The 16,137-nt window shown below is 43.5% G+C and overlaps 1 protein-coding gene across 1 annotated transcript in view; it reads right to left on the bottom strand.

Annotated features, from left to right (window-relative positions):
• LOC128330906 (vomeronasal type-2 receptor 26-like) overlaps positions 1-15,912 on the bottom strand; it is a 31,690-nt gene extending 15,778 nt beyond the window's left edge. Inside the window, exons 1-5 of the mRNA XM_053264270.1 lie at positions 15,644-15,912; positions 14,129-14,420; positions 10,575-11,423; positions 9,734-9,961; positions 486-637 (exon numbers count right to left, since the gene is read on the bottom strand). Of these exons, the coding sequence (XP_053120245.1) occupies positions 486-637; positions 9,734-9,961; positions 10,575-11,423; positions 14,129-14,420; positions 15,644-15,837 (1,715 nt within the window). The 5' untranslated portion in view covers positions 15,838-15,912. The remainder of the gene's footprint in view (positions 1-485; positions 638-9,733; positions 9,962-10,574; positions 11,424-14,128; positions 14,421-15,643) is intronic.
• Between the last annotated feature and the right edge of the window lie 225 nt (positions 15,913-16,137).

Here is a 16,137-nt window from a genome sequence, read left to right as displayed (position 1 = left end):
AACACTTTGTGGACCGAAGTGCCTGCTGGTCATTGGGCCTTGAGTTGAGTGCGTTGAAAACTAAATATGCAGTAAGGGGCTTCTGGTAAATGCATCCAGATGATTTATTTTATTTTATTTTCATGTATTTCATTGATTTTATAACAAGTGGGTACAGATCACCAATGTGTCCTACATAGCCAATGTGACTTAACTTCTAAAATGTCAGGCAGAACATTCCCCTTCTTCCACTTCCATAGGGTATCCTTCCACTTCCATAGGGTATCCTACCATTCATCAGCAATGTCTTCCCGCAAAATGGCCCAAGCAGGGATGGACAAGTATTAGAAGTCAATCCCCAAGAAAGAAAATAATCAATTGAATGAAAATGTTTCTAGGCTGCACTGCAAAGATGTGGTATATAAATGGATTCATGGTCAGGAAAAAATCTACCCAAGTTTGTAAAAATAAAATAATAGTTTCAGGATTCAGACATAGTGCAGAACCTTTGTTCATGTTCAGTAACCTTGCTGTCTTTGATCATCCGGACCTGTGTTATGGCACAAACCACGGTTACGGATTTGTAATATGCGGGTTTGTAATATGCGGGGCCTAGGGCTGCTACTGTAATGTCTATCCCTCTGTGGTAGACATGGAACTAATAACAAAACAAAGGGACAAAACAAGGTTTCAGTGAACAAATTCAAATTTATTAAAAGAGAATGAAAGTAAATTAGTGAAACAAATACATTACATGGCAGAATTAGTGTGATAAAATATCCCATAGTGGTGCACTGGATATTCAGAGAAGGTAGGGAAGGATGAGATTCCAAAGAGGCGGATTCCAAAGAGGCTTTGCTTCTGGCTTAGTGTAGACAGAGAGGGGAGAGAAAGAGGGTTGTGCAAACCAGCTCAGACTGAGCCAGGCCAGTTTGGGTGGCCCGAGGATGAACCAGACCGGCCCTCAAAAGGGGGGGTGGTGCCAGTCCAAGTTAGAATTGAACCCCCCCCCCATTTCATGAAACTGGCTTGCAGGCTGGTACGGCGGGGGATATACTTGTAACTGGGAATCCAGCTGGGATTCCCCTTTACAAATACAGGGGATCTCCTAGCCTAAAAAGGCTTTCCTGTTAAAACTTTAAAGCGCACGTGTGGGGAGGGGATCTCTGAGTTGGTGAGTCGAGCCACCCGGGCTCAGATTGGCCCACAGGGCAACAGGGAATATTCCCGGTGTGCCACACCCTGTGGGGTGCCCCTGCGCCCCAATTCCCACCCTCAATTACCCATTCTGCTCAAAACCCGGCGCCCTCCCCACAAACATTCCCCCGCCCTCTCAGGGCCCACAGTCCAGCCTGCCACCCCCGCCATTCCCAACCCTTTGGGCCGCCAAATCCCTGGAAGGTTGTTCCTTGGCCCCCTGGAATAGACACCCGAGGACATGTCTGAATGAGCTGCAGCTGTGTTTCCACGGAGACAGGTGGATTTACTCCATAGTGGTGAACCAGACGTTCAGAGTAAGACAAGGCTGTATACTTTCTCCCTTTTTATTCAATTTATATGCTGAACATATACTGAGAGAAGCTGGATTGGAAGAAGATGAGCGTGGTTTTAAAGTTGGAGGAAGAAACATCAATAACCAATACTATACAGATGACACCATTCTCATAGTGGAGAATGCGGAATATCTGCAAGCTCTAGTAATGAAAGTCAAGGAGCACAGTGAAAAAATGGGACTATGACTAAATGTAAAGAAAACTCAACTGATGACAACGGGCACAGCAACCAGCTGGGTGGGGGGAGGGGAACTCTGATTTGGTGAGTCGAGCCTCCCCCCCCCCATTCCCAACACTTTGGGCTGCAAAAACCCTGGAAGGCTGTTCCTTGGCCACCTCACCATTGCCAGATTAACCTAGTAGCAAAAGTAGCAAATGCTACAGGCCCCACACTTTCGAGGGCCCAGTATTCGAGAGAACGGTGGCTCAGATCACGAGTGACTCTATCATCGTCACCCTTTGGCACCTGAGAATTGTAGTTCTTCTGCCGCTAACTGGAAGTGAAGCATTTTCCATGGAAGCTCTTGGAGGAAAGAAACTCCAAATCCCACAAGCCCTGCGATGTGGCTCAGTTTCCATCTTTTAGTTTGTGATTGACTGTGGGCAGAGAGGGCGGGGAGATAAAACAATTCAGGCGCCTGCGCATAGCTGAGTCGTATCTCTCCGTGCTGCTCTGCTCAGTCTCCTGAGTGCCAGCCTGCGCTTTCACGCAGGGACGCCGGGCTTCCCGTCCTTCGCCCTTCACATGGTGTCTTGTCTTTTCTGCTTGCAAAATCCCCCCACCGTTAGGAGAATGAGTTGGTGCCAATGTGCATTTTTGCATGTGTGTGAGAGAGGGAGCTATTTAGGGACACATATCCCCCCCTGCATTCCCATGTGCCTTTCTGCTTGTAATCTACTGGTGCCACCTTCTCTTTCTGGAGTCTCAAACTGAGCAAGGGGTATGTGTGTGTATGTAGAAGAGAGTAAGGGATCTCTCACTCCCCAGTTCACACGTACTTACCTAGAGCACTGCTTGAACCCACAGGTGACTTTCCAAGAAGCCTCTCCTGTGAAACCCACCAATCTTTAAGGAAGCCGGTTGGTTCTCTTGTTTGACCTCTGAAGGAAGGAGCATGTTGTTCTGTAAGCAGATCCTGGAAAGAGACCTTTGAGGATTGTTCTCATGACTAGTGGGGTGTGGAAAGAGGGATCTGGGTCTCAAAGGTGGCCACATTATTTTTCCAACAACGGAAATTGCCTCTGACCTGTATGTGTGATTTGTTGGTTCGCAGGTACTGTCTGCTGGTCCTGGACCATAGTAATTTCATTCAGTTCACTCTCTGCCATGTATTGTGTGAATCAGATGGTTTAGATGGAGGTTGTCCTCTCCCCCCGCTGCCACCTGCCCCACTTGCCTGCCTTTTCATCAATGGTTTTTGCTTTTCCTCCTTAGTCATGACTTCAGGACCAGAGTTTTTAGCATGACCTGTCTGTGTGGGTTTATGTTTCCAGATTTGAAGTAGGAAGGGACACCTTTTTGCCTGATACAACAGTGATCCCTCCTTTCAACCTCCCCAACCCACCCCAATCTTCAATGCACACCTTGCTGCATGATTTATTGGCTCGCAAAATGCCTATCATTTTGATGGGAGGAATATGCAGAGGCATTGTCTGTGGGGGTGGGTGGGGTACATCTCCATGTATGCAAAAATACTATATTCCCCTCCAGAAGCTGTGTCAAAGGTGGAGGGCACTGCTATCATCCTTGCAAAGATTAAACCCCTTTGCTCCCCGACTGCAATCTCAGAGATGAGAATTAACAGCAGCCATTCATGTGTGCTCAACACTTGTGAAATCTGTGGCCAGTGAACCATATTGCTGATCTGTATTCAGGCATATTTTTTTTTCCACATTTCTACAAGCACTCCAAGCACGTATTCCAATATGTGCCATTCATACACGATGCATCTGGGAGCCCTGGTCTTCATCAGTGTTCTCTCTAATTTTTTTTCATCTGAGTGTGGAGTGAGTTTGGTCTGAGTGACAGTTTCAAGGCAGTGTGTAGGCACCATGTGCATTCAGAGTGGGGCCTTCCTGATTCAATCTATGCGGGAGCTACAATTAACTGAGCTTACATCAAAAACACAAGGTGCTCACCATTCACACGTGCACACCATCGAGGGAATCCTGGTCAACATGTTGACTGTGCCCTGCTGCACTAGGCAGCAATGAATACTCCCACCCTTAAGTAGCCATTCTGCTCAAAACCTGGCGCCCTCTCCACATAAATTCCACCGCATCTTATTGTCCCCAGTCCAGCCCTGACAGCACTCCTTAACATTGCCTTGGCTGTCATATGATATGTACAGCAAGTGAAAAAACTGAATGACTTTACTAAGCAGGTAAATAATTTATGTTTTAAAATTTATGTGCATTTTAAAAATTTGGGACCCCTTTATGACATATGTTACAGGCCCCACCCTAGTTTAATCCGGCCCTGCTCCCACCCCAAATTGGCCTCCAGCCGAACACTGTTATTCAATCTACCTACCCAACACCAGCACTCTCCTGCCAAGTGAACGGTTCCTTCAGTGCCAACCTATGCCTGAAAGCCAAAGGACTCAGTGAGAAGTAGGCAAAAAAAGGCCATGCCTAGTGCCATTCTGGTGCGACCCAAAAATTTCCTTCTTGGCCCCCACAGGCAGGTCAGAAGGCTGTTCCAGGGGAAGGGTAGTCAGAAACCTAATAGCTGTCTCCCCTTCTAGCTGTCCTGCCAGCTCTTTGACCTCGGGGAGCACTGCCAACACCCCACATAACCTTACTTTGCTCCTCTGCAATGCCAGGTTGGTCCAAAATAAATCAGAACTCACCCATGATCTGATCATGGATGAAGGGGCCGACCTGGTGTGTATTACCGAGACTTGGTTGAGGGAGGCTAGTGGCCCAGCCTGGTCCCAGCTTCTTTCTCCAGGATATTCTGTAGAGGAGAGGGTGAGGGGATGTGGGCGGGGGGGTGGAGTGGCTGTGGTCTATAAGGATAATATCTCCCTGTTAGGGTATCGGACCATATTGAATGTGTGTACTTGAGTTTGGGGACCAGGGATAGTTTGGGACTTTTGTTGGTGTACCGATTGCCCCGTTGCCCAACAGAATCCCTTACTGAGCTCACAGCCTTGTCCGTGAAAGTTGCGTTGGAGTCTCACAGATTTTGGTGCTAGGGGACTTCAATGTTCATTTTGGGACCAATTTGTCCCGTGCGGCTCAGGAGTTCACCCAGATCTACTTCTCCATGTCAACGTCTTCAGGAGTTGGCATATCTTCCCTAAATGCCTGCCTGGAAGCAGTAATGGGCTGGATGAGGGAGAATAAACTGAAGCTGAAATCCAGATAAGATGGAGGTACTTACTGTGCGGAGTCAGAACTCTAGAGACTATTTTGATCTACCTGTTCTAGACGGGGTCACATTTCCCAAAAGGAACAGGTTCGCAGTCTGAGAGTATTTATGGAGCCACACCTCTCCCTGGTTTCTCAGGTTGAGGCAGGGGCCAGGGGTGCTTTCTTTCAGCTCCTGCTGATACACCAGCTGTGCTCGTTTCTTGAGATCTGTGACCTCAAACCAGTGGTACATCTGTTGGTAACCTCCAGACTTGACTTCTGTAATGCGCTCTACGTGGGGTTGCCTTTGTACGTAATCTGGAAACTTCAGTTGGTTCAGAATGCAGCAGCCAGGCTGGTCTCTGGGTCATCTTGGAGAGACCTCCTTACTCCTTTACTGATGGAGATACACTGGCTGCCAATAGGTTTCCGGACAAAATACAAAGTGCTAGTTATAACTTATAAAGCCCTAAACGGCTTAGGCACTGGGTATTTAAGAGAGCATCTTCTTTGCTATGAGGAGGTCTTTCTCCAGTTACTGCCAACTCATTTGGTGGCTACACAGAGATGGGTCTTCTCGGCTGCTGCCCCGATATTGTGGAATGCGCTCCCTGCTGGAATGTGAGCCTCCTCATCTCTGGCAATTTTTAAACAACTTCTGAATAAACATCTCTTCAACCAGGATTTCTCAGCTTTTTAAAACTTGTTTTTAAATGGTTCTGATTATTTAGTTGCTATTTTACAATGTTTTTAATTGTTAATCATTGTTTTATGCTTTATAATTTTTGTTTTAATTATTAACTGATTTTAATGGTGTTTTAATGTAAACCACCCTGGGACTTTTGGAAGGGCAGTATAAAAGTTTTAATAATAAATAATAAATAAAATAATAAATAGGAGGAATAGTAGGAAATTACTCAACAAAAACAACCAAAGACTTCAATGCCACAATTCTTTCCCCATACAAACTGCTCTCTGGTGTCCAGATCAGGTCTAAGAATAATAATGTAGCATTTGGGGAGGAAGATACAACTCAACAGTCCACCACTAGAGGCCAAGATGGAGAAGACCTCTACAGCCACCATGTATTTCTCTATGGTGCTCAAGTAGTTTGGAACAAAGGACATGCAAACACTGCAGAAGACGAGCATGCTGAAGGTGATATGCTTGGCTTCATTCAATTGTTTTAATGTTTATTTTTAGAATATTGTTTCAAAAATTTTATATTTTGTTTAAAATCTCTTGTTTTTGTTTTTAACTAATGTTTTACTTTTGTTTTTATCTTGTAAACCACCCAGAGACGTAAGTTTTGGGCGGTATAAAAATATGTTAAATACTAAATACATAATAAATAAATAAATAAATAAATAAATTTAAATCCATCAGTAACTTTCTAGCAAGGGAGGCCACAGTGAAGCTGATGATGGCCAGAAAACCCATGTAACAGACCCTTCATTGCACTGCAATGATCTTCATTGCACTGCACCATGATCTGGATGAATGTGGAATGCATGTCATACACACGAGCTTCATTTGATGGCCACACACTGCGTTAGTCTGGTTGTCAGCCATTCTTTTTTCAACTAACCTTAAGTATAAGCCTGTCTACAGTTATCTCCCTTCTTTGAGAGAACTATTAGTCTGTGGCCCACACTGTAGGCTGGCTGACATCCAGTGCTGCATTCTGGACACATGGTGCTACCGGGCTGATGTGTCCTTCAAAGCAGTGCCAGAGCTGTGCAATATGGCTCATTGTTCAAGCAGCTCTTCCACAGTTCCCCCCATTGTCCCGATATCACCCACGCTTAGTCACCGATACAACCCATGTTGACTGTATTCTCTAATCTACGCCTTCCTTCACTACTAATATGGGAATATAATGATGAGAGACATGGTGCCGAAGAACAAGAAAAGGCTGAAAGAGTCCAGTGTCTCAATATTGTTTCCTTACTAGTTGCTCTCTGGTGTTCAGATCAGGTCTAAGAATAATAATGTAGCATTTGGGGAGGAAGATACAACTCAACAGTCCACCACTAGAGGCCATGATGGAGAAGAGCTCCACAGCCACCATGTATTTCGCCTTGGTGCTCAAGTAGCTTGGGACAAAAGTAATCCAAACACTGCAAAAGACCAGCATGCTGAAGGTGATCAGCTTGGCTTCATTAAAGCTATCTGGTAACTTTCTAGCATGGAAGGCCACAGTGAAGCTGATGATGGCCAGAAAACCCATGTAGCCCAGGACGATGTAGAACATGGTGTTTGAGCCTTCATTGCATTGCACAATGATCTCACTGATCTGAGAGTGCATGTCAAACTCTGGGAAAGGGGGAGTGTTTGCCAGCCACACAGCACAGATTCCAGTTTGAATAAGTGAACAGAGAATGATGACTGATACTGCCAGTCTCTTCCCTATCCATCTCCTCAACCTGTTTCCTGGCTTGGTAGCCAGGAAGGCCAGAACGACAGTGATGGTTTTGGCCAACACAGAAGAAAGAGCAACAGTAAAGGTGATGCCAAACACGGTTTGTCTGAGGAGGCAGGTCACCTTCCTAGGCTGACCAATGAATAGGAAGGAGCAGAGAAAGCAAAGCAGCAGAGAGGAGAGTAGCGTACAGGTAATGCTCCAGTTATTGGCTTTCACAATGGGAGTTTTGTGGAACAGAATGAAGATCCCAATCACAGCAAAGGTGATCAGGGAAAACAAAAGAGCAAAAGAAATCAAAACCGCTCCCAATGGTTCTCCATAGGATAAATAGGTCATCGTTTTGGCGATGCATTGATCCTGTTTCTCATTTGGACATTGATCTTCTGGGCACATCTCACACTGGTCTGCATCTGAAATACATCAACAAAGTCTTTGTTTTGCCAAGATACACAAACATTGTTCAACTTTAACGAATCTGTTGACTGGTTTGTTTTACTACAAAGCAGGTTGTTAACGTTTCCTCCCTCTCACGTGATGTTGATAGATTTTAAGCTGCTCTTACTTTTGCTGTTCTTATAGTTTTTCATTTAATGATTTATTTCATTTTATCTGTGTTCTACACTAGGGGTGTGCATTTCGGATTTTCTGTGTTCCAATTTGGACCGAAATCAAAACTCCCAATGGTTCTACAATGGTTCTCCATAGGATAAATAAGTTATTCTTTTGGGGATGCATTGATCCTGTTTCTTATTTGGACATTGATCTTCTGGGCACATCTCACACTGGTCTGCATCTGAAATACATCAACAAAGTATTTGTTTTGCCAAGATAAACAATCATTGTTCAACTTTAACTGGAATCTGCTGACTGGCTTGTTTTACTACAGACCGGGTTGTTAACGTGTGCTCCCTCTCATGTGACGTTGATAGATTTTAAGCTGCTCTTATTTTTGCTGTTCTTATAGTTTTTAATTTAATGATTTATTTCATTTTATCTGTGATCTACACTAGGGGTGTGCATTATGGATATTTGATGTTTGATTTTGGACCCAAATCAAAACATCTCTGTTTCATTTCGGGTCCAAATCAGACCCATCCAAATCACCCTAGATTCGATTCAGTTCCGAATTAATCCAAATCTGAATATGAACTGATTATCATCCAAAAAACTGGTCCTGGAGCCAAAAGAGTGGGATGGGATGGAAGTGCCTAATGGGTGGAGGCTACCACTCAAATTTCAGAGGAATTGAGTAAATGGCTGATTTTTGGTGATTTTTTTTGAAGTTCACACATCTTTAAGATTTTATCCTTCATGTCAGGGGGAAAGGGATGGCCCAGGTTGGAGTATAGTTGGTGGTAGTGCCTAGTGGTGGCAAGGAAGCTACCAGAATTATTTCTAAGGAATTGGGAAAAGGGCTGATTTTTTAAAAAAGTGATTTTTAAAATTTAAGTGTCTTTAAGGTTTTACTCAATAGGGAATGATGGAGGTTTCAGCAAATGCATCTCTTCACATTGGGGGGAAACGGGTGGCCCAGGGTGGAGTGTGGTGGGTGGTAGTGTCCAAAGGGGGCAAGTAAGCTACCCGAATTATTTCAAAGGAATTGGGCAAAGGGATCATTTTAAAGTGATTTATGAAGTTTACGCGTCTTTAAGGTTTTTCTCAATAGGGAATAATGGAGGTTTCAGCAGCCCCATAACTGCACTTGGGGAGTGCTGGGGTGGCCCAGGGTGAGTGGAGGTGTAGTGCACAGAGGGTACTTGAGTTCAACAGAAGTATGTTGAGAAATTCAGTCATCTATTTGATGTAGAAAAGGAGATAGAGAATTTTAAACATTTGGATTTGGTTTCCCATTATATATTTTTAACCAGTCTGTATTGAAATCGTTCCCGCAGGACACTGAGCACAATCATAGCAACAAACTTGTCTTCCCTGCTGGGCAATCATGCTGGATCCAAGATGGCAGCTCTCAACACACCGGGAACGGGGTTGCATCTAACAGGAACAACAAGGAAGTATGTTCTGATTTCCCCCCACTTCTATTATTCTCAAAACCAAATATCCACATATTCAGGCTCTACTCCCTGAACCAGGCAAAAGCCAAGTTGGGTCTGACTGCAGGCAGACAAAAAGAGGTCAGAGGCATCAAACATGGTCAAGGCAAGTCTGGGGTCAGGCTGATAATTTCCGCTGTCGGGGGTGGCGGGAGGTCATCTGGACCCTACTGCTGGAGTCCTCAATCTGAGACTCCTGGAGCATTGCCCAGAGGAGAGAAACAGAGCATCCCCCATCATGGCACTCCATTCTTTTCAGCCCATTTCTCCCTCCCAACCCTCTTGACTCCTGATATTGGAGCTGGGTTGTGAGAAAACCCCTTAAAGTCAGGGAACCCAGCAAGGTGAGGCGGGACAGGTCTCCATACCTCTTTAAACTTGTGGTTCCATACAGTAGCACTTGCATTCATGGTGAACCTTTTTCCTTCACGAGCCAGGGGATCCATCCTTCCAGTTTGGACTTTCTGGAAGGTGTCATTGGGGAATGTGACCAAGTTGATGATATCGTATCCTGACGGCAGGCTCCCTTCCTCATCAAAAAAGATTTCTTCCCGAGCACTATTGTTGAAATGGATATTGCTCAGAAAAGCATGAAGCTAATTGGGAGGAGAAAAAGTTCACACCCTGGGTTAATTTGTGGAAAATTGCATTAACATTATCACTTTAACCACAAATCCCTTGATCACCAACTAGAAGACGTCACTGAGAAGAAATACTATATACCTATCAGGAATATACCTTTAAGCATGTTTATATTGGTAGCAAGCCACTGGAGGCAATAGCAATATCTGTTGAAGAATATTACAGGATCTTACAGCAGTGAATATTCACATATAAATTAAAACATCAAACAATACTGAATATTGAATAAACATTTACAAGATGTTTGATACAAGGTTTGCTTCCTGAAATTTATTTTTGTTGAAAAGCATAATAATTGTGTCACCCCTTAAAAGGGCAATTTGATTTGATTTCCAATTGAATTTCCCAAATTCAGATTCAAATCCCCATTTAGCCATGAAGTTCTTGGGTGATTCTGGGTGTTTCTTCTCTCTCAGCCTAAGCTACCTCACACTGCTTCACCAGTGCTTTGTTAATCAGGATTTCAGGAACTGCATGCCACAATCAGACATTATATCACAGAACTGCTATTATGAGTTATGAACTAATGCAATGAGAAGTGAAATGCAAACAAGGAGGAGGAAATACATACAGGCCGTAACAGAAGACTCCCCCGAGTTTCTCCATTTCCTTCTGTTTAGTTTTCGAAGAATACATAGTATGGAGAGCATGGGCTACAGCATAAACAGCATTGTAGATGTTATAGCTCTGCCCAGACATGCCCATTTCAAGCACAGATTCAGGAAGGCTCCCCAGTTTCTCCTCCTCAGTGCAGTTGTCTTGATTTGGAACATATAAGCCATGCTTTGGGAGTGAACAGAAAAATGCAAACCACCAGAACTGATGGATGAAATAGATCATAGACTGGTATGGAGTTATGTTCTCAAGAAAGTCCTGAAATCCTGGAACCACTTTTGTGTGAAGTGTGAATGACAAAGAACCATTGAAGGATTTCCCTGTGAATTTATCCCATGAAGAAAGAGTTGTGCAATCCCACTGAGCAGTTATGAGCCACACTCTCTCCAATGGAAGCTTAAGATCAAATTCGCAGTATTCTAAGATCATTCGTAAACCCTCCACAGAATGAATATCTCCATAGACAAGAACCACATTCATCTTTGCTTCCTTCCAGACAGCATTAGCTATTTCCAACAGCATTTTTTTAGTGTGTGTATTTAATGTGTGACTCGTTACTTTTGGAATGGATTGTGCCAAAGCAATACAAATATTGCTCTGGAGAAGTCTTGGTCTCATATTTTGGAGAAATGTTTCTCCACTGTCATCATCTGATGTGAGCAGACCGATCCAATTCCACTTGAAATGCTTCAGCAGCAAAATGATCCCGATATATTGAAGGTCTTCACTTGGAACCATCCGGAAGAAAAAAGGGAACCGGGTTTGATCACTTAGCACACGGTCAAAAGATCCATAACTCAGCTAAAAGGGGGGAAAATTGTTTTTTGTTTTTTAAAAACAGTATTAAAAGGATATCCCTTTGTTCTTGAACAAGGTATTACTTCTTCAATTCACTAAATTTCAGCTTCCATCAAATATTTCAGATAAGACAATACTTCTATTTTGAGTAGGAACTACTGGTACCATTGAGTCTTATACTGGGATAGGATTCTAAACAGGATGAAGAAAAATTAAAGACTATTCCTACTTGAAAGTGAAAGCTGGGGCAAGGTTGAAACACAGTTTGAAAGAAAATGTGTTCAGGGGAGTTGTGGCCCTAATATTGAAAGAAAATGACAATAATAATTTATTGAAAATAAGACATTGCACAGTAGACTGAGTAAATATTCCTTAATTTTTTGAGAAAACACTCTAAGAACTTAGAAGGGGATGAAAACCTTTCCATTCAAGAACATAAGAACAGCCTTGCTGTTTCACACAGTGGCCTACCAGATGCCTCTGAGAAGCCAACTGGCAAGAGGTGAGCGCATGCCTTTTGGGGGGGGGGGTTTTCTATATTTGCCACATCCCATAGCAGAGAATTCCATAGATTAATTTTCTGCTCTGTGAAAAATGACTTCCTTTAGTTGGTCCTATTTTACCTGGCCTTCAGACCCATGAGATTTGTTAGAGAGGGAGAAAGATTTCTCTCTGTCCACTCTCTCTTTTCCATGCATAATTTTATAAACGTCCAGCATGTCTCCCCATAGCCACCTCTTTTCCAAACTAAAAAGCCCCAGACACTGTAGACTTACCTTATAAGAAAGGTGCACCATGCCCCTGATCATCTTTGTTGCACTCTTCTTCACCTTCCCCAGTTCCTAATTATCAAATTGCCCACTACTAGGAGGCCCCCAATCCCCGGAGGAGTATCGTATGTGTGAGAGGATTTGGGAGCATTACCCAAGGAAGGTGTCTCTTCTAAGAGAGCAGTCCTCACTTCTTCAGACTGATGCCCTGCATCCCTAAGATCTTCATCCCCGCTAATTGGGCAAAGAGGCACCTTTCACTGTGGTGATTCTCTTTATTTAGCAGGGGGAGAGTAACTGGCCCTTTCCACCCCCAGCACAGTACATCCAGTGACTGTTGCTGGTTTCTATCTCATTTTTTTTTTTAGAATGTGAGCCCTTTGGGGACAGGGAGCCATCTTATTTATTTATTTATTTATTTATTAATTCTCTGTGTAAACTGCCCTGAACCATTTTTGGAAGGGCGGTATAGAAATTGAATTCATCATCATCATCATCATCATCATCATCATCATCATCATCATCATCATTGATGAGAGCAGAGGAGCTGTCAGCATGGGAATAGGATGCCTCTATCACATTCCTGAGGGTCTCATTCACAAACCTCTCTGCTTCCCTGAGCTTCTCCAGGTCCGCCATCTTGGCTTCAAGAGAATGCACTTGTTACCTGAGAGCCAGGAGCTCTTTGAACTTGTTACCTGAGAGCCAGGAGCTCTTTGCACCGAACGCACACCCACAACTTCTGTACCTCAGGCAGATAGTCACACTCTGGGAGGCACCCCCTCTTCAGCGGGTATTCTTGCTTCATAACTGGTTTTATTGGTTATTTAGAATTTAGAATATAGTGGCTGCATTTGCATATAACAAACTGTGGTTTGGAACTGTGGTTCCAAGTCCTCAGGTGGAACTGTCCAGGTGGTGGTCCTCATTACAAACCAAAAGTGCAAATCACTCTCAGAGGAGGAAAACCGCAACTTCATTTTCTGTTGAAACTCTGGTTGTCCACATTCAGACATACAGTTTTTGAAACCTCCGGTTTCATGTTCTGTGTGAATGCAGACATAGAGATTGTTTACTTCACAGATTGGTCTAAGCTGCAATCATCATCTAATTAAAGGTATCAAGCTCTTCCTCCAGGAAAGTTACAAAAGTGGGGCAGTACTCACTTTTTCATGCTTGGTGTCTTGTTTCTGATAAAGGGAGACCACTTCTGGGCCCACATGCAACTTCCCTACTAAACCCCTCACAAAACTCATTTGATGTCTGTTACCAAACTCCTGCTCACAGATCTCCAAAAAGAAAAACTGCCCTTGTCTCAGCATTGTCTTCTCAAGGGTGGCTTCCAAAAAGAGCCACCTTCAGAGCATAGCGGTAGCTAATCCCCACCCATTTTCTCTCTAGGCACAACTGAAACTGAAATTGAAACTGCCCTGTCAAAAATGAACCCCTAGCCAGCCAACAACAACAAATATTTCTATACCACTTCTCTGCAAAAGTTTCCAGAGTGGTTTACAAAGAGAAATAATAAATAAATAAGGTGGATCCCTGTCCCTGAAGGGCTCACAATCTAAAAAGAAATATAGACACCAGCAACAGTCATTGAAGATAGTGTGCTGCGGTTGGATTGTGGCAGTTACTCTCCCCCTGCTAAATAAAGAGAATCATCACCTCATCTAAAAGGTGCCTCACAATTAGTAGGGGTACAGCCAGAAATTAAACCCTATAAAAGACTAACCCTAACAAACTTACCTTCTCCTTTCCCCCTTGTTGGTTGGTTTGCTTGCCCTCTTGCTTTCTTCTTTAGGAACGAAAAAAGACGTTTTCCTCCTCCAGACAAGGAAGCCTTGTCTTCTCAAAAGCTGCTTCCAAACTGAGCTACCTCAGGAACGTAGCCATTTCTGAATGACTACAGCTACTCCTCTGTAGGAACAGACATACCTGTGGGATCTTGTAGGTACTGAAGACACTGGCCATCTGCATGGAATTTGGGGAGGTGAGCCCACCAATGGCAAGGACTAGCTGCTGCTTCCCGTCACAGTTGTAATTCAAGGGATTCCCCTGCCCTGTGAAGAGGAACTGCAGAGTGTTCCCAACGGCTCTCAGCGGATTGAAAACATTTTCATAGATTTCGAATCCCAGTGTGATATTGGGTAAGAGGTGGTCATTCCTGTTGATCTCTTGAATTGCAAAGATGAAGGCAAGAACATGCTGGTAATTTTTTGGCATTAAACTGCAATGAGATTTTAATGTAGTTTTACATGCATAGATCAGCAAAACAAGTCTATTGCATTTCTATTTATTCTGCTTGCAAGTATGGAAGACAACATATAATAGGTTGATTGTGTTTTTAATAGTTTTAACATTTTAAATTTTAATGGCTGAAATGTTTTAATCTTTTTATTGGTTGTTTTTATTGTTTTGTTGTAAACCGCCCAGAGACTTGCATTTGGGTCAGAATACAAATGTGTTAAACAAGCAAACATAGTTGAATGACTTTAATACCAGCTGTATATTTTTTCTGACATACAGATATGCAGCCAGTACATCTTTCCCCATTGTTGATATGCAGCCTTTGGGAGAAAGCTCCCCTTCATGAATTCCTAGGGACATAGGAAACTGCTCTAATCCGAGTCAGACTATTGCTCAGTAGTGTCCACATTGACTGGTGTTGGCTATCCAAAGTTCCAGGCTGGCGTCTTTCCCAGCCCGACCTGGAGGTGTCATGGATTGAACCTGGGACCCATTGTATGCAAAAAAGATGCTCTACCACTGATCTATACCCCACTATCGCCATTTGTCATACAGCTGTATGACAAAGGAGGTCTTAGAGATGCCACTGCCCTTAATAAAGAAAAAGTGGCATCCTCTCCATTTGGACAATATGAGGGTGAGTTCTGGTGTGTTCCACCAGAAAATATCTCCCTGAGGGCTGTGCAGATTTTCAGGTGGCCCAGAGGGCTTCCTGGGAAAGGGAAGGGTCTCATAAATTGCTGCTTCCCTACTGCACCAGTTCTATTTAGCTGCTTTCTCCCTGCCCCTCTGCATCCTTGTTCTGTATGCCTGCCAGTTTCTTTTTCCAGGCAAGGTTGAGCTATACCTGTGCTGCTAAATGTCCTTTCAGAGGTTTTGACTGTCTATCTAATAGAGCTTCAAAGACATCCTCCACTCAGGGGAAGCAGGAGTAGAGGATGATTGTCCCACTTCTAACCAAAATAGAGAAAAGCTATTTAAAACTGGATATTTGAAAATATGACTCCTGACCAACTGTCAGCTGGAACTGTCTTCCTGAGACTGTTGTGACTTTTGATGCTGCAGCCTCCATGTGAGGCATATCAGAAGCTGCCATTGATAATGAATCTCCACTAGAATAATTTAAACCAGATAGGCATACATTAGATCAACCCTACTTAAAAGACCCAATACAACCATTAAAACAAAAGATCCAATACTCACTATCCTGTGGTGGATATGTCTGGTGGTACAGTAAAGTTGAATAGAAGCACAACACCCTGTAAGAAGGATCCAAATTCCCCAATGGTAATGTCTTCTCTGGAACCTGTCTTGGAATTGTGCTGAATTCTGCGCAGATGTCTTTGCCTGCTGAAAATAGTAGGCAGATATAGGAGGAATGGTAGTAACCGAACCATTCTGAGCTCCTGCAAATTTTGAATCTCACCCCAGCTGTACACTTGCTTTGTCAGCTAGAGAAGGCTACCCACAAAGAACTTTACCAACACAGAAATTCCATTTGACAGAGCCTTGTTTGTTTCATGTTAACGTCTTCTGAGTTCTAGGGCACACACTGGCAATTTAAAATCCTTAAAACACTGAGTGAATGTGTCCTAGTATGAGCTACTGAGTTATAATTAACCTATCTTATCATTAAATGACCTCTAGCTAGCCATGGGGCTTCCACAAGAAGCAGAACTGAATAATAGTGATTTTGA

This window comes from Hemicordylus capensis, chromosome 6 (assembly GCF_027244095.1).
Source record: "Hemicordylus capensis ecotype Gifberg chromosome 6, rHemCap1.1.pri, whole genome shotgun sequence".
Lineage (NCBI taxonomy): Eukaryota > Metazoa > Chordata > Lepidosauria > Squamata > Cordylidae > Hemicordylus > Hemicordylus capensis.
This window is presented reverse-complemented; position numbering and strand designations above follow the sequence as displayed.